The sequence below is a fragment of the Chinchilla lanigera genome, unplaced genomic scaffold (genome assembly GCF_000276665.1).
Source record: "Chinchilla lanigera isolate Chin_1 unplaced genomic scaffold, ChiLan1.0 scaffold00014, whole genome shotgun sequence".
NCBI lineage: Eukaryota > Metazoa > Chordata > Mammalia > Rodentia > Chinchillidae > Chinchilla > Chinchilla lanigera.
The window spans coordinates 18,054,839-18,073,242 of record NW_004955415.1 but is presented as its reverse complement, the minus strand read 5'-3'; the positions used below and the strand labels follow the sequence as shown (position 1 = coordinate 18,073,242).

Here is an 18,404-nt window from a genome sequence, read left to right as displayed (position 1 = left end):
AAAGTTTGCTGACCCTTGCTATCTGTGACTAGTCATTTTAATATGCTGTTCAAATTAAATGGTGGAGCTATTATATAATCTTGAGTATGTTCTGTGACTTTTTGTTTCTCTTCTCTGTAGAGGGGGTTGAATCCAACAGATTTAGTAAAAGTGCCCTAGAATTAAATACAGCTGAAAACATTTTTAAATAACTCTTTAGACATGAAATCCTGTATATGTCTTTTCTAAGATATCATTATAGGTTATTGTGTCATATTTGGAAATTAAGATTCATGGAGCTCATGAAGAATCTGTTTCTTATGCACGTTGATATAAGGGAAAGTATAAGATCAATCTTTATGTTCCAGGTTCTTAGTTACATGTTCTATCTTGTGACATAGGTATTTTTTTATTTGTGTGTTTGTTTGTTTGTTTTACAACTGATACTAAGTAGAAACTTGGATTCAGTCTTTCATGGTTAAAATTTAACTGGTTTTATTTTTTTTAGCATTTGTTTGTCATATTAAATACTGTAGTAACTCTTATTCCCCTCTCCAGATAGTTTGCTTCATGTGGTTTCATTCTGTCCTTTTATTAGCACTAGTAAGTTGTTTAATCAAGGACTGACAATTAAGATCGAAACTGGGAGTTGAGTGTAGGAGAGTCTGTCTTTTGCAGTGTGTTGACATTAAATGCTAATGAAGTTATATAGTCTGATAACTGTCTGGGCCTTGAAGCACTCTGTTGTCTAATTCTGTATGACAGTTGAAATAGATGGATCTCAGCACTGGCAGCAAGCTCTTAGCCTAGAACCAATGGTAAAAGCAGATGGGAAGGAAAGTTTATCCTGTGGGTTCAGAAAAGCTTAGGTGGAAGTTATCATAGGCATCACAGGTGGTTAAAGGGAAGTTGTACTGTCAAAGACTCTACAGGGAAGAAATATAGCTGATCCATTCTGGAACCTAGTGCTTGACTTCTTATGCAGAGATCCAGTCCTGCTGTCTCATCAGGTCCCTGATTCTTGCTTCTACCTCAAGTATGGGCCTTGCTGCTCATACTCAACACGGCCCAGGTGACTGTCCCAGCTGCTGGGTGAGCTCATTTAACTGGCTCTTCTTTTCCCTCAGAAATCTCATATCAAGATTTAATACATAATTTTGTTGAGTGCAATTTGTTTTTAACTCATGTAAAACTGCAGTGCAACCATATTAGGTAATGAATAGAAGAAATATGGGCCATGGGGAGAGAGCCTGAGACAGTGAGAGACCATAGAGAAGGCTACAACCAGAGAGCGTAGTCTCAGAAAAAGAAGATAAAGCCATGCAAGTGGGAAGGAAGTAGCGTGGCTAGTGCCAGTGAGGTCAGGTTGTTGAAGCGTACTTATAATCTCTGTTATCCTGTTGGGATTTTGTGGGCACAGAGGACACAGAAATTCAACTTTCCTCAGCCATCAACTCTCCCACATGGGTAGCAGATTAGATATAAACAGTTCCTAAGAGAAAGATGCAGGTTATTAATGGGGAGGGGGTAACCAAACAATACAATCGTGTATATAGAAAAATAACTACAGAGAGATCAAGTAGGTATCAACAGTGTTTTTCCTTAATATTGGAATTAGGGCCAGTTTTTACAACCCATCATCCTTTTCTGTAGTTGCTAATGTTTCTGTTGTGAGAAAGAAACAATGAAAGGAACAGCGATATCTAGAAGATCAGAAGCTGCTGCTAGTGATTCCTTAAAGGCCTCAAGTTTCTGCCACAGGAGCGAAGCCAACTCACTCCTCTGGTCTTGGAGGTGTGTGTGGGTTTACCCCCATGGCTGAATTCCTGTGATTTCAGGGCTTTCATTTGGGTTGTATTTTGCCTTTATAACCTTATGCCAGCCTTCTATATTTTCCTGCTTGAATTAACTTTTGAGTGAGGACATCCTATGAAATAGCCTGATCAGACAGTTCCTGTGAACTTCCTGCAGTTACCATGGCTCCCAGGATTTGTTGATAGGTAATTTGTACCACTGTATGAGGAAGAGATAATCTTCAGTGTCCTTTCCATCAGCAAATTCAAATTGTCCTTCTAATCTGACCACGATGGCATTCACATGTGTGCTTTAATCTTTACAGAAACTCACAGAAATAATCGGCAGTCAGCTGCAGTTCTGTCCTCGTGGTTAGTCTTCACACTGTACCTCTTCCCTCACAAAAAGTCACTGAAGCCTAGGAACTGTGTGTCTTGGGTAGTGTCAAAGTACAAACTGATTGATTTTCTATTGTAGTAATACAAAATTTCTTTAAAAATTCTTAGAGATTAAAAACAGTGACTCAAAAAGTTATTACAAAACAGTGACTTACTGGAATGTTAATACTCTAAAGAACAGCACAGGGTAAAGTGAGTGTCATAGACATGATGTGGAGAAGGCTGGATTTCCGGATGCACCACCGCTCTGGTGCATAGAATCAGGTGTCCTGGAGGGCTGAGATTTTGTCCGTGGCTCATGTGTGCAGAGAGACTGCAGTCTTCCTGTCTTCTCATCTCTTCACGGTTAGCTACAGTGCTGCGGCGGGACCTGTCCTCCATTGCAGGAACACAAGCTGTTCCTCCCTACTCTGTGTGCATGGCTGGGAACCCATTTGTTTTCCTGTCACAGACAGTTGTTACCAAAACTGTGCGTGCTTGGTGTGGGACCTGGCACCTGCGATGTACTTGATAACTGCTTTTTGTTATAGTTATTAATCATTGTCTTCGCTGTCTTATGTTTCTCTTCTGACTATAGGTAACACCAAAAACTTGCTATTTTTTAACCAAGGCAAATAATAGGCTCAAGGTATAATTTGATGGCACTTGCATTTTGCTAACTAGATTTAGTACTTAAATATTTATAAAGCATTATTATATCAGCTTTGGTGACTGTCTACTGCTTGCCAAGGTAATATAGGATATAACTTACCTGTCCTATATGTTACTGTTGTTAGGAAAAGATGTGGGTGTAAGTGTGCTGCACCCTTGGGAGGACAGTCTGTGTGATGGATATGGTGTCCTCCTCATTAGAGTGATGTGTAATGGAAGAGTTAAGACTTTCTAAACACCAGATGATAAGTAAAAGCCATGAGTGTTTAGCCTGGAGAATAACACTGTATTTTGAAACTTGAAAATATTTACCAGTAGTTTAGATAACAACATCACTTCTTTTACTGTTTTCCCCCTTATAAAAATGTCTAGGCTGTTTTGTCAAATGTCACAGTGGGGCGGTGCCCATCCACGAGGTAGCTCTCTGAGCCTACAAGCAGCTGTAGGGATGGGTCTTACAGGAGGTGTGGAGGGAGAAGTGCTTCCCGGCTCACCACAGAGGAGTCCTTCCTGGCTGCTCCCAGGCAGGGTGGTATTTGGGGGGATTCTGATTTGTGTATGAAAAGGACCAAGGGCTTGTACTCAGGATACATATCCTATGAAACAGGCAAGCTGTAAATTCAAAGGCTTTCTGCCCTTCAGGGCCAAAGCAACTTTGAATCAGACAGACCATACAACACTGGGGTGCATTCCTGGGTGTGCCAGGATGCCTTCAGTCCACCCTGTAATACTTTAGCCAGAGTGAGTGCTGGCTGTTCTGGGCAAAAGAAGTTTTCCCTCTGGCCGTGGAGGCCTTGGCCTACTCTGTTTCTTATCCACCCAGCCACTGGAACATTCCATTTATTCTGTTAACATGATGTTTTCATTTAGACTTCTCACTTGAGTGTGTGTAGCGAAAAATTAGCTTAGACTTAGTCATCTGCTAAAATATATGGTACAGGGGGTGTCATGTGTCATGCCAATCAGGTGGCATTTTAGTGCGTTTTCAGTAAACAAAGTAGAGCACTTCCTTGTAATGAGCATATGTAATATTGAACAAGAATCAATATTTTGCACAAGTGAAAACTGAAACTGAACAAATTGAACGGAGACATAAATCTAAAACTGACTTAGACCAGATCAATCAGTTATCACCTTGGAAACAGTTATATATGTACAGCAGAATTTTAAGTACATAACACCATGAATCCTGATATTTGTAAGGGTTCTAAGCCATTGTGAGCACAAAGTAAATAAATAAAAGATTTATGTCTGTGGTTTAGAAACCTGTGTTTAATAATAATTACCTAATAGACCACCAGATGGCAGAATTTCATAAGAAGCGCAAATCCTTTCAGGAGTTATTTGATACAAGAAACTAAAGTAGAGCTTATTAAAGTAAGATGTTTTGAAAATACTAAGAAGTGTTGAACTCAAAATACAATAATTAAAAGGCAAATAATTTACTGATACTTAAAAACCCAATTAAGAAAGTTTCCTGAGGAGTTTTTTCATTATTTTTCGGTAAAGGAGTAAAACAGTATCCCAAGACACTCAGAACTGCACAGTATTTATCCCAAACCTTCACTTTATTCATTCCAGCCACATGAGTGAAATAAATCAGTAGGTATTCAGAGAGCAAGTACCAGAATGTGCGCCTGAGTCAGCAGGGAGAGCAGTGCCACTAAACACCTTCTGATTCTTCAGCATTTTTCAGGTTTTACCCTGAGGGTGGCACTGAGTCATCAAGAAAAGTGTAAGTGTTCAATACACAATATTTTCCAAAGTTGAGAACTGTGCAGTTCCTCTTAGAACTTGGAGTGAAAAGAACTTCAAGCTATTCCTTGATATCTCAGATACCTCTTTTGCCTGATGGATTACAGAATGTGGGGCTGCTCTTAATAAACACTTGTCTTGGCTGGACACAAGCTGTTGACCAGTGCCATCAGCAGAGGAGAGATAATGGCTTTACAAATCGAGAGCTTATTTGTATTTCCTGTGAATGGTTCAGGCATTTGATAGACCTTTTCCTTACTCAACAAATGTTGATTGAATACTTTTACTACATGTGTTATTATTTAGAATACTTGCCGTGTCTTTAAATCTATCAGATTATTTTAGATCACTTATTAAACTTTTTGTTTGCTTATCTGTCATTTAGAATTAAGACAGAGTAAAATGTTTTATTGTTTGACATAAGGTAAGAAACCAGTGGAAGTGATTGAGATTTTGAGGAATACGAAACTAAAATAGAAAGTTGGACTCACTGTCAAAAATTCATCTGTGCTTGCAGGTGATACATACACTTAGAGCTATTTAATCCTGTGTCTAGTAATTGTTTAAATTATAGTTAATGACAGTTTTACAAGCTTTATAGGTCAGGACAGATGACTAAATCATCACGGGGAAGCATCTCCCCAGCAAGTGCACATTTAAATGAACTTTGACATTAATGAGCAGGTTCATCTCTATAATTTGTACATAATTTAGCATGTAAACCATTCCTAGTTAAGATTATGTCTCTTCATTCATTTTTAAGTTTATCATCAAGTAGAGCCCCAGAGAACAGTAAGCATGAAAGGATGGACACTGTGCTTGGAGACAAATGAACTTCCACTTGTTCATAATGAATTAACCTGGCTGGAGATAAAGCTCAGAGGCCCAAGTGCCTGCCTGGCAAGCGCAGGGTCCTCAATTAGATTCCTGGTACCAAAAAAACAAAACAACATAATGAATTAACCAGGAAAACCTGTCTACATTTGGTGTTTGGGGTGGGTAGGAGTAGAGGAGTAAGAACTTGCCTACAAAAAATATCGACACATTTGAAATGGTTGGTATTCATTAAGTCTTCATTTGGGCTTATCAAAAGATGATAAAGGCCCATGCATTTCATTTTAATGCACGCCATATTATGATTAAATATTGAAGTGTATATACTTAATAGTTGGGCACTAAAATGGAAGAAAGAACTAGCAAAACAGTTTCACCAGACTCCTATCTCAATCCTAAACTCTAAGGAAGTGTAACTCATATTAGATATAACCTGGAATATTACTCATTATTTCCCGGTGCTGTAAAATTTGTATTATTTGTTAAGAATCGTTCAGGCACTTAAACCTCTGTGGGAACTTATGTAGAAAAGATAGCTGGAAGACTGGAGTTCTAGCTAATGAAAGGGATTCAAGTATCTTTGGTCCTCATTACAACTAAGATTTTATTCTTTCCCTTTTCATTACAGCATCTTCACAACTACTTCACAGTGACCCTCGGAATTCCTGCTTGGTGTTCTTATGTATTTTTCATCATTGCCACTTTGGTTTTTGGCCTTTTAATGGGTCTGGTAAGAAATAATCCTGCTCTTTTCTCTTATTTATAATGCTCTTCTTTTTTAAAGCAAAGTGGTTTTCACATTAAGTTAAAATGTAGCCAAGAAAGAAAAAAACTCTTAAACATTCTTTGTGTATAATCTAAGCATTTATATAGTGTGTGCTTGTTTGATACTGCTTGGGAAATGGTAATGTGAAATAAAATGGAAAATTGATTTATTATTCTCTAATCCTGTTTCTTAAATATATTCAGAGTTGTGTGCTGCCTGGAATATAGACAGTGGTGTAAGAAGAAATAGAGAGCTTTCTTGAATTGATAGTTTCCAAGACAGCCCAGTCAGCTGTGAGTTTGTTCCCTGCCTACCTGATTAGAACATGGTGGTGATAAGGCCAGAGCTGTGACTTTGTTCCTTGGGTAGATGAAAGATTTTTTTTTCTTGTTTCTGTCTATCAGTTGAACCTCTAATCCTGACCAGCTAACTGGTTTTCTTGAGGTAGATTTTGTAAGATAATGTAAATAAGACAGCCATGGCTGTGGAAAAATATGGTTTGAAGCAAAACACCATATCTTTTTTGAGCATGAAAATCAGTATCTAGTAGGTATCTGTGCATTTTATCCCTAGATGTTTCAGATAAGAATTTGTATAATAAATTTATTTACTTAACTATATATGCAGCTTAGAGACAATGGTTTAGTAGCTAGTAGCTCAGGGATGGATGAGAAACTTAGCTGTCTGTATTAATTAGGTCCTTTCTATTGAACACCTATAGTCCTAGAACTCTGGTAGGATGAGGTAGGAGGATTTTGAGTTTAAGCCCAGCCTGGGCAACTTAGTTGGATCCTATCTTAATTTTAAAAAATGAGTTGGGGATACAGATTGAATCCCAGTACTGGGGAAAAAATTTTTGGTACGTTTTATTTTTTGATAGAATTTTGTATCTCTCTCTTAACATACACTTAATAAATTTGATTGTATATTAAACTCTAATTAAGAGTTGTTTAAAAAGTCGTTATATTATATAGTAATTAATTATATAACTCCTAAATAGTCTGTACTGGGAATAATTAGTGATTATAAAAATTCATGTAAAAGAATAAACTTTTATGTAACGGTATTTATATCGTGTAATGAAATTTAGTTTCCTGGCAAGATCTTTGTTAAAAGAAGCTTAAAATGTTAGCAGTTCACTTCATAAGAACTTGTAACTTGGTATGACAAAGAACTCCAAGGAGCCAAGGAGGTTTGATTTTCTTTTGCTGTGAAGATGCTTTATTCTTGTCATGGCTTGTCTTTGAGATACGGCTGCTGATGTTAATTTCAGGGATGGAGATGAAGCTTAGCTGTCTATATTAATTAGGTTTCAGGTATGTCCTGTCCTATTGTACTAATCATATTGCTAATTAACATGTTCCCACTGTCCTAATTTAAAGGGATTTGATTTAACTTTGGATATAAATAGAGAGCAGTCATCAGTATTTCTCCCCTCCACTGTTTAGTGCCAGCTTTTTCTAGCAATGTGTTCTGTGGCCACATGAATGTGAAGATTTTGCAGAGGGAACTTACTAGGTTCTTATATGAACCAAGCTCCAAGTTCATCCCTGCCCAGGGCTTAAATAAGGATGAAAAACAAAAAGATACAATTAATTTAAAAAGAGAGGCCAGCAGTCTCTGGCCTCTAGTGAACAAAGAGTCCTGAGCATTTGTCTCACCTTACTTTTATTCACTTCGGCATGGGAGCAAACAATTAGAGTGGCACAAGATTCATCTGCTCCCTATTATCTATAGTATTTGACCAGATAAATAACCAGATCTCAGCTGTGTTGACTCTTCCCTGGAACTCGCAGCATGCTAGCACGCCCCCTCATCTGCCAAAGGGGAGCAGCTTGCCATTTCCTCCTTTGCATCTGCAGGAAAGGTCAGTTAGGCCTCAATCCTCTTTACCTGGTCTCCTTCAGGTCCTTGGTGAGTCAGAGATAGAGACATGTTATATAGGGTGAAAGGGAATGTGTTCAAAATCTGGGGAAAGCTCCTCTCAGCCTAAAAGTTACAGAACTTAATTTTTCAAGCTGACTTTAAGAAATTGAGTCAGGCCTACCTATGCACCCAGTTCATTTGGAATGTGAGATTAAAATATAGCAGTGCAGAATGCTTATTAGAAGCGTGGCTTAAAGAGAGAAGAAAGTTGATTCTAGACTGTTGAAGTGATTGAGTGGGATGCAGTATTATTCTCTTATAAGAAATTGAGAAAATAACGTTGTTTTACAAAATAATCTATTAATGTATTTCCAAAAAATAATGAATACTTATCTATATTCAAAATGCCTTTTTTGGGCCAGGGATATAGCTCAGTGGCACAGGGCCTGCTTGACAAGCACAAGGTCCTGAGTTGAATTCCTGGTACCAAAAAAAAAAAAAAAAAAAAAAAAAAAAAACAAAGCCTTTTTCTACAAAGTATGTAGTTTTAACCTTAAGTAGTCTTTAACTTCTTAGGTACTTTTATTACGCTTACTTTTGTGAATTAGTTAATGTATTCTAGTTAGAAACAGTGCAGTAGTACCTTCTTTTAAACCATCTATTCCAGAATGGTATTATTATTAACTTGAATGATTTTAGAAGTGTTTGTTAATTGTTTTCACATCTTAGTTGCACAGAGAATGATGTTGGGGTAGTTCGCTAGAGTAAAGGACTTTGCTGGATAAAGCTGCTTGAGGCAGGCTCTGAATGGCCCAGAGACACAGCTGCCCCATGTCCTGCCTACACTCCCTGAGGGATGACACGTCTTTAGGGAAGCTAGGATCAAACAGTTTTTTTCTTTTATTATTATTTTTTTAGTAGTCTTATCAACTGAAGTCAAAAATTAACTGGGTAGTTCACTTAGAGTAAATGTGAAATGAAATTGCTGAGCATGGGATTTCCAGAAATGGAAGAGCAGGAGCTGGCCTAATGCTTACATGAAAGTGCCTTTGGGTTGCTGTTTTTCTCCCCTGGAGACCTTGCAGCCCACAGACATTTTATAATTGCTTGTGCTTCTGTGTCACAGAGTCAGAAGTAGATGTGAGACCTTGATATGTGGAGCTTGGTGGTCTGTTACACCTTTGCCATCGAAAGCGAGGCCCAGGCTCGCAAATATATGAAGCTTGGTCCCAGTGGCCTTTGGATTCTCCTTCCTCCTTTGAGTCTTCATGGAATTTAACTTACATAGGGACCAGGCGGGCAGGATGTTTCTTCTAAGACATATTCTTAATTAAATCATTGCTTTGCATAAGCTTGACTATTATGTCAGATTTTTTTTGCTGAATTTTGAAAAATGAGAATCTAGAAAAAGTCTGCTACTTTAATTTTTGTTTTCGTGACTGAGCCTGGTATTGTTAAAACATTTTACCAGATTTTCTTTGCATATAAGCAAAAGTGCTCAGTTTTAGAATCAAGTATATGTTTTGCATTTTCAGCCAACATAGAGGAGATCCTTAGTGATAGTCTAGAGATCACCCAGGCAGCAACACTTCCAGCTGTCAGTGACTGTGCCCTGGAGGCGGGAAGACAGCAGAGTTACAGATAAGTGAAGGCAGTGATCCAGTGGCTTAGGTCTAATGGCTTTTGAGCTCAAATGGCTCAGTCACACGAAAATGAAAGGCCAAGCTTGCTTTTGCCTCTTTATCTGGTCTCTGTTCTGTTGATATGTGTAGAGGCACTATCCAAATTTTGGTGTTTAAGTATATTCTTTTTCTAGATTGTACTGAACAGTGCCTGTCTCCTCTGGCTTTAGAGATATGGATGCCACTCTGTGAAACTCACCTGCTTTCCTTGTGCACCCGTGTGGGTAGAAACAGAACGGAATGTTATTGTTGATGAGAGGAAGACAGCATTCCCCCTATAAGCCCTAATTCTAAACAGTGCCATGTTGAGGTAGTTTAGTTTTCCATTCCAAGGGAGTGGTGCTTTAGACAAGAAAATAAATCTTGAATGAAAAGATGAGAGGGCTTCCCTCCTAGTTTCCAAGAAGGAAGACATATATAGGATAGTACGCTGTTATACATAAAAAGACTGCGGCCTTAGTGTGGTCCAGTCTCATCCTTTTGAGTGACACAGCAAGCAAGAAGGCGGTTGACTTGTGTGAGGTCATACCGCTAATGCAAGACAAGAGTGACTCGGTGTCCTGTGAACTATTTGGGGGGCCCTGGCCCCAGCCAACCTCTTGAGGCCTCATGTATATCACAGGTGCAGCTTATTCACTCCTAGGCTTTATGGGAAAATACTGTACTTCTTGTTGCTAGAAGGTGTTTCTTCTGCCCTTGTAATGTATCAAGACCAAAACTTGCCCTTCCCTGGTGAAATTAGGACAAGAAAAAAGAACAAATAAAAAAAAAATTTAAAAAATTATGCTAGAGAATACATGGCTATCACATTAGAAATGTTTTCTTTGCTGTTCAAATCCATTTAATGGTGTCTTACTTACTTTTCTCATTACTGAGAAAAATACCCAGCACCCACAAGTTAAAGGAGAAAAGGTGTTATTTTTGCTCGCTGTTTGTAGAGGATTCAGTCCATGGTCAGCTGGCTCCAATGCAGGCTGGCCTGGCAGAGGAGAAACAGTCCATCGCAAGGTAGGCAGGATTTAGCCCGCTTTCCCTTTTAGTTCACAAGCCTGTTGATTGGTGCAACCCACACCCAGGTTGGGTCTTTCCGTCATGTACACCCAGAACTATTGTAAACCAATCAGCGGACTAATCTAAATATCACACACCCTTAATCCAGTATAACACAGCCGTGATCTAGCCACCTTCCCAAAAATCCCACCTGTGAGCGCATGAGGCTTTGAGGGGACATCTAGATATAAGCCATAGCAAATAGCTTGGAGCTTGTTATTCCTGAACACACAGCACCTTCCTATCTCACCACCTCACCTGTGAGTCTCCTCAGCCTGGCCTTTGTGGCCTTGTCTAGATACCAGAATTTCAGTGATCCCACCTGGGGCAGCTTATTGTGGGCAGGTAGTGGGAGGGAGTATTGCACAGCTTCTCCTGACAGGTCCATGGCCTTCATGCCTTCTCTTTCAGGGGAATTCTTGATCTTTTGTTACCCCATAATGGGCTATAATCTCTTATTCTCTTAAGCATCAAAGTGCTTTATTCATTGTGTGAGACTCGTGTTCTGTGTTGCTTTATAATTAAACTGGCATTTTTTTCAACACTTCCTCAGATGTTAACATGGTAGCTTGAATCTACCAGATATTATTTAATGAACCAGATATTAATAAGTAAAGTAATAAGTGACTATGTACATAATAATAATCCTGAATACAAAGTAGGGTATTCATTTGATGTTTATAAAATTTAATCAAATGGATTATGATTTTGATTTAAAGTTTCAGAGTACCTGTAAAACATAGTATATTTAGTAGTATTCTTATCTTTACAGACAGGGCAATTATTCAAAGAGAAGTTTATAGTCCAAGTATTAGCTAGGCACCAGAAATTTTTTGTTTGTTTGTTTGTTTTAAGACAGTGTCCCTCCATGTAGTTCAGGCTGACCTCAAACTTTCAACAATCCTTCAGCCTCAGCCTCCCCAAGTGCTGGGGTTACAGGTGTGCACCACTGTGTTAGGCAGTACAAGAAGAAATGTATCACTTTCTAAACAAGCTGTTTCTTCTGGTGTTGGCTGGCTGGCTGTGTGGTGCTCAATCACAGATGGAGAGAGTGGCTGCAAGTGTCTCTGCCCTGTTGGACCCAAGCCTTCAGTTTCATCGATGTGGTGCTGGCTGGTACCCAGTATGGGGGAGGGACTGGGCTGATCCTGCCCATAAGTGGCTCTATAAAGACATGTTTTTATAGTAAAAAAGGGTTCATGTTCAATGATGATTGGAGGTGAAGCCTAGGATATAGGTGCTGTCATTGATTGTTCCAACAGTTGGTCTGTGGAGAAGTTTCTTATGGTACTCTCTTAAGGCTTCCAGACTCTGACTTGTTCTTCCCCTCACTTGAGGGTTACCTGTTGATGTGGGGCAGTTCCAAAGTAGCTTTATCTGTTTAAAACAGTGTCCTTAAGGAGACAGTTTTAGATTGGGCTGCTCATGCCCGTTTCTTACATTTGTTTGATGCACTTACTTATCGTGGGCTCTCTGTAGACTGTTGACTTTGTGGCCCTTCTTTTAAATTAATGATACTTTCCTGTATTATGGTGCATATAAAATACAAAATTCTCAATTATAACCATGCCATTTTGAAGACTTTTACCAGCTGCTAATTGTTTTGCTAAGAATATCTGATTATAGAAGGAAAGCCTAATTTTGAGGCCCTTTAGAAATAACTGTAACAATCATTTTTCTTACCTCCAGGTCTTGGTGGTAATATCAGAATGCTTCTATGTACCACTTCCACGGAATTCATCTGAACATTCTGGTAAGTATAATAAACTCATGTAGCATAGTAGTTTTGTAATTTTGTGGTGTGCTGTGGTTTGAAGTTCCTTGTTGTGCTTTTAGAGATACTGAATTTTCTTCTTGACTTGCTGGGTGACCAAACCATTACCACTAGCAGATTCCTTAAAATACATTCTTCAGGTAGATTAGGACAAAAATTCTCTTCTTCTTCTTGTCTTAAAATATATTTCTTATTGGTCATTATTTTTTTTCTTTTCAGTTTATACCCTTTATTAACTAATGGGCAGTTTTTCGTCATTCAAATTGGAACAAGAAGGAAGGAAGGGAACTTACATGTATTGAGTCTCCGCTGTGTGTCATGTTCTACCCTAAGTCCTTTTAGAAGCAGGGTTCCCACATCTTTCCTCTGCTCCATCCTGACCTGGGACTGAATATCCCTGGATTTGAGTGTCTTTATTCCTATTTGTGAGACTTTGCATAATGTAGTTTGGTGGTTTTATTAGGAGTTTAAATAAGCTCATTTTATTTTTGTTTTTGAAATTTTCAAGGCTTGGAGATTTCCATAGATGTATGATCCTTAGAATTCTTAATTGAGACATAAACCTAATATAAAAAATCTTGAGGAAAAAAATGAGATTTATTAGGCCATAATCAAAAATCCAGGGTGTTCTAGCTTCAAGCTCAGCCCAAGTGATGTTAGGTTTCTGTTTCCGTGGGCTCACTCAGTGGCTGCTACCAGTCCTAACTCACATCTTAGTGTAACAAATCCTGAAGAAGAAGAAGTCCTTTCTTGCAGACTCTGGCTCTAAGCCTCGGGAAAGTACTCTGATTGGCTCAGCGCTCATCACTTTCCTGTGCCGATTCCTCTGACCAGTGCGTCTTTGAGCCTTCTCTAGAGCACAGAATGCAGCGTGTGAGGGAGACTTTGCCCTCCATGCCTACATGCTCTGCCGAAGTCAGCATAGGCAGTGAGGTCCCCAGAGTGGTTTGGAGAAGCCCTGAATGGGGCTTGGGTGCCAACTAGAGACTCTGTCCTGGGCCGTATCAGGACTTCAAGGTGGAGAAAACTGTCACTTCCACTATTTTTTTCATTTTACAGCTAAGCACAATTCATTACTGAATTTCCATTGTTTAATCAGAGAGTTTCTCTCTTTTCTCTCTGCAGAGCAAAACCAGAGGTCAGAGGAGGCTCAGGGAGCTGAACAGTTGCAGGACGCAGAAGAGGAAAAGGATGATTCCAATGAAGAAGAAAATAAGGACAGCCTCTTAGATGATGAAGAGGAGAAAGAAGACCTTGGCGATGAGGATGAAGCGGAGGAGGAAGAGGAAGTAGACAGTGTGGCTGGTGGTGTGGAAGAGGAGAGGAGCGACGCCAACGATCAGGGTTCCCTGACAGAAGCCAGTGTGGCCCAGGAGGAAGTGGAACCTGAGGAGGCTAACGGCGACACCCTCGAGCAGCCCTCCTCAGCCGGCACAGAGGCAGCAGAAGACTCACTGAGGCAGCGCAAGAGTCAGCATGCCAATAAGGCACTGTAGATTTCACAACACTTCCCTCTGGCCTGCAGTTTAAACCAAATCCTTAACTTTTCCCCGAACGAGCAAGCTTCTCTTAAAAAATGGCCAGTGATCATATGGTCTCACGGCAGTAAGCCTCATAGGTCCTGTCTGAGGAGAATTTTTCAGGTGTGACAATCAGGAGACAGAAAACCAGTGGAGTTAGGATCTGTTTGGGGACTTGGGGAGGAGCAAGTTCATTTACCTGGCTAGAGTCTTAACCAGAAGGGCAACCCCCTCCCTCATTAGCACCTTCTAGAGACAAGGAGGCCCCCAAAATGAAAGCAAAGCAGCTTCACCCTGAGCATCCTCGAAGTGCAGCGGAGGTCCTGCTTCCTTTCCATGTCATGCGGATTTGTTTTTGTCAAATTACAAAACATCAGGCACCACCGTGTGCGGGCACTTTTAACTGAGAGGGCTCTGGGTACAATTTTGGGAAGGAGCTTGGAAGTAACCCAAGCTCTTGAGATCTCCTTTGTGATGTTTTATTTCTTACCTACATTTCTCCAAGTGTTTTACAGTGGCCCACAGAGTCCCACAGTCTTCACAGTTACCCCTTAGTGAGAGGACTCAGACAGCAGTTGGGTCGACAGCCACCATGTTTGTTTTGGCTAACAGGTTTAGATGAGCCGTAACCAAAGTCCATGCAGCTGACTGCCAGGCATCTCGAATGAAATGGTGGACCCTTTGGAGATTTAGGAGGAAGTAGGGATTTTACAGAACAGATTAAAAAGTTTTTTGGCCAACATGAAGTTTTGTTTTTTTGTTTTTTTTTTTTTTCAATAAATTTCTTTAGCAAATTTTTTTTTTAAAGGCAAAAGGGCTCTAAGTCTTGCTTAGGTGATGACCTTCACAAGGTCATCTTGTGAAGAAAACTTGAATGATCTGTTGTTTTGTTTCTATCTCAAGGATTTCCCTGGCTCTTGAATCAGTTTAATAATAACTGAAAAACCATGTCTGTTTTTCAGTAATCACCTTCAGTGATGTGCTTTTGGTAAAAAAATTAATCCAAGTCAATACTGGGAAGTGAGAGACTTGATTTTGTTTCCATCGCCCTTAATCTTCTAGAGAATTGTATCTTTGTAAGTCTCTCACTACTGAATCTACCATAAGTGCCCAAGGAGCCCAATTTCTTTTACAAATCTGTCTTACCTGTTTCTCATACCTGATTTATGTCTTAGAATATATTCATAAAACTAGATTCCAAGCATATGAAAGATGCCTGAAGTCAATTGTATGCCCCTTGGGTCCAGACAGAAAAATGAGTACAGGTTTATAAAATTCAGAAAGTTTCCATCCTTAAAAAGGAACATGCAGTGCGTTTCTGTCTGGACATCCTGTGACTGTGGGGCTCATCATAAGGGAGGTTGTGAAGCTCTGCCCTTTGCTAAGGCTGCTACAAGGCTTGCACAATGGAGCTTCTTATCTGACAATCAAAGTTTAGAGCCTATGGTTATTTTTCATCTTTCCAACTCAGTTCTCAACCTCCTCTTCCAGCATGGTGAAGGTGAAGCTTAGGAACTGCCAGGAATGTGCTCACAGATGGCATTGTGATCTAAAAGTGAGGCCATCACAGCACTCGGGGACCAGGAGAGCCTTGACATCTACCCATTTCCTGCTCCTCCTCCTGCCCCCATGTGCTCACCCAGAGTGCTGTGCGTGCAGGCTTTTCGCGGTCAGAGCTGAGCTGTCCTTGTCTCCCATCCCTGCATTTCTTTCTCTTACAATCAACAGAAAGTTTTCAAACAATAGTGAGTTCAAGTTCAGGGTTAGAGAATATAGAAAGATTTCATAGTTTGGCTTTTTTATATAATGGCCCATCCCCAAATTTGAGTTTTTTAATGGGATGTTCGACTATAGAGGAAGGCATGCAGAAACAGAGTCTACCCTCCTGCTTAAACAGATAAGGCCAGTTTCCAGTTGTCCCCTACATAGGACCTCGTTCTATAACAAGACCAACAACAAATAAGGATTTGCAGTACTTCCCGAAGTTGGAAAGTGGGGAGAAGATTATCTTGGAGAAGAGATTCAGTAAAAGTTGAAGTATCTGTTCATGGGAATATTTTTTCCTGATTTTTCCTTTATTAACATCTTGGCAGAATTTAGATTTTTGTAGCAAGTGGCCAAAGTACACATCTAATTTAATTTCTCTCCAAGTGAAGCCTTTACGTTTGTTTTTAATTTTTAAGGAATGTCAAACTAAATGAAAAAAGTCAACCCAAAATAATTTAAATTTAAAATGAGCTCCACATTTCAATAGGATATTGGGATTTTTCCTGTTGATAATAAAGTTATTGCTTCAAAAATAAAAACATGCTTCCTTACGTTGCATCATCAGTCATTTAATTATAGAATAGCATTTCGTGTAAATTAAAAGTGGTTGGATGGAATAAAAATAATGACAAGTGGGAGTGCCCAACGCTTTATGTGTGGGTAGTTGGGGCAGGCTGACTTGTCAGTGACAAAAAATACCAGAAATTACCTTTTTGTTGATGTCTTCTGTGATTGCTCTCTGGAGAGATCTGTAGCCGAGCCAGTTTGCTTGGAGAGCTCATACTCCAGCAAGGCACAGACAGCTCCTCCTCTCCCTTAGAGGTGTAACCCTGGAATGGCTAAGGACAGGGCCTGTTCAGGTCGCAGGTTGTGTCCTGCGTGGCTGCACTGACAGCCTCATCTTGTGAATACGACATCTTGTGAATATGACAGAAATAACCACTGGAGTAAATATAAGCAAGGGTAGCCGGATTTGACTTTTGACAGTTGAAAAAGCCACAGTTTGACTTTTTATGGCCAAAACTCCTTGTTGTTACCTCTGATGTTGCAGTATGACTTGAGTGTAAGGTAGTGTTCAGAAGTGATCCTGTAACACCTTTGGGGTAGATGATTAAAAACTGCTATTTAAAGGAAGACTTACATAATACTTTTTATTAGTACGTCCTTCGGGTATGAAGCTGGTACAGTATTTTGCTTTACAGGATGGGAAGCATTCAAGAGATGAAAAGTTTGAAAGAGGGTAAACTTGAGATTTCAGCATGTGATCTCTGGAGTGAAGTGACAGGGCCTTGTGCTTTTGCTGGTATATATCAGTAGATAGTCTGTGTCCTTCATCTCTGTGTTATAGTGTTTCTCCTGCCAGTATTATAGATGTATGGTAGACCCATCCTCAGAAATACCAACATTTTGAAGATGTAAATCCTTTGTGCCAACAGAAAGTTCCTCCATGCGTAGTACCTTTAACTCAGTCCTACAGTGTGACCCTCTTGGGAAGCTTACAGCTTGTCTTGCAAAAGCCAAATAATAGAGTCATCACGTCTGAGGAAACCTGATGGGGCAGTTTTTTGAACAGCTGTTCTGAAGTAGGAGGTTCCCTTGGAAGCCTTTGATAGCTTCAGCAGGGAATATGGCCTTCAGATGACTTGTTCTTAGCCGAGTTTTCTGTAGACTGTGACATTGTATATATGTGACTTGTACAACTTTGACATGTTTTTGTGTAATCGTTTGTTACCAGACTGCTTCTTCCTGGAAATGCAATTTTTATACTAAAGACATTGCTTATTTGTACTGTAATACATTGTTATTTATATTCCTTGTAATCGTCTAGTTTATTTAGCCCAGTGCATTTAATTATTTTTCTCTCTATCCATGTACTCTTTGCTTCCTCAAATAGCATCTGCAGCACCTGAAATGAGCAATCAAGATACTGTTTGCAGCAGGACATTGCCTGAATCGCAGATCATCTGATCACAGAATTGTACATAATTCTTGATCGCATAAGATTTCATTTTATTGTAAATTTCCATTTTCATCAAAACATAATGATAGTAATGACTAAGTGAAATCAAAATGACGTATTGCTTTTCATATAAGTATTTTCACAAAAACCATTTGCCTAGGCAGTTAAAATATTACTTTGTTAAAAAATATCTTTTCTCTGTGTTTATTCTCCATCTGTGTGTTCATTCCCTTCTTCCCGCATCTCTGGGCTTCGTGAAATGAAAACCAGATACACTTTATCTGCTCAAGGCCAAGTCCAGAAATCCACCGACTCCCCTCATTGGGGCCTATTACGTTACCCATAGAAGCTCGCTGGATGGACCTCTTGGTTCTCACTCTCTCTGGAGGCCTGGAGGGAGGCCAAGAGTGGAGCAGATGACAAATGACGCTGCCTTTTCTGCAAGACACTGAACTGACCTGGTCCAGAACTTTCAGAAAACCTCATTCTACATCTAATTCCTCCCTCCCACTCACCACCGCTATCACTGTAGCCATGGAAAAGCACACAGGAGTTTGGACAAGTCTTCACATGCTTAGACACTAATGTAAGGGGATTTAATTTTTCTA

General features: G+C 39.6%; 1 protein-coding gene across 1 annotated transcript in view; it reads left to right on the top strand.

Moving 5' to 3' along the window:
• Tmx4 (thioredoxin-related transmembrane protein 4) overlaps window positions 1-17,986 on the top strand; it is a 45,449-nt gene extending 27,463 nt beyond the window's left edge. The window contains exons 6-8 of the mRNA XM_005380861.2: window positions 6,040-6,141; window positions 12,465-12,528; window positions 13,675-17,986. Of these exons, the coding sequence (XP_005380918.1) occupies window positions 6,040-6,141; window positions 12,465-12,528; window positions 13,675-14,045 (537 nt within the window). The 3' untranslated portion in view covers window positions 14,046-17,986. The remainder of the gene's footprint in view (window positions 1-6,039; window positions 6,142-12,464; window positions 12,529-13,674) is intronic.
• The last annotated feature ends 418 nt before the right edge of the window (window positions 17,987-18,404 follow it).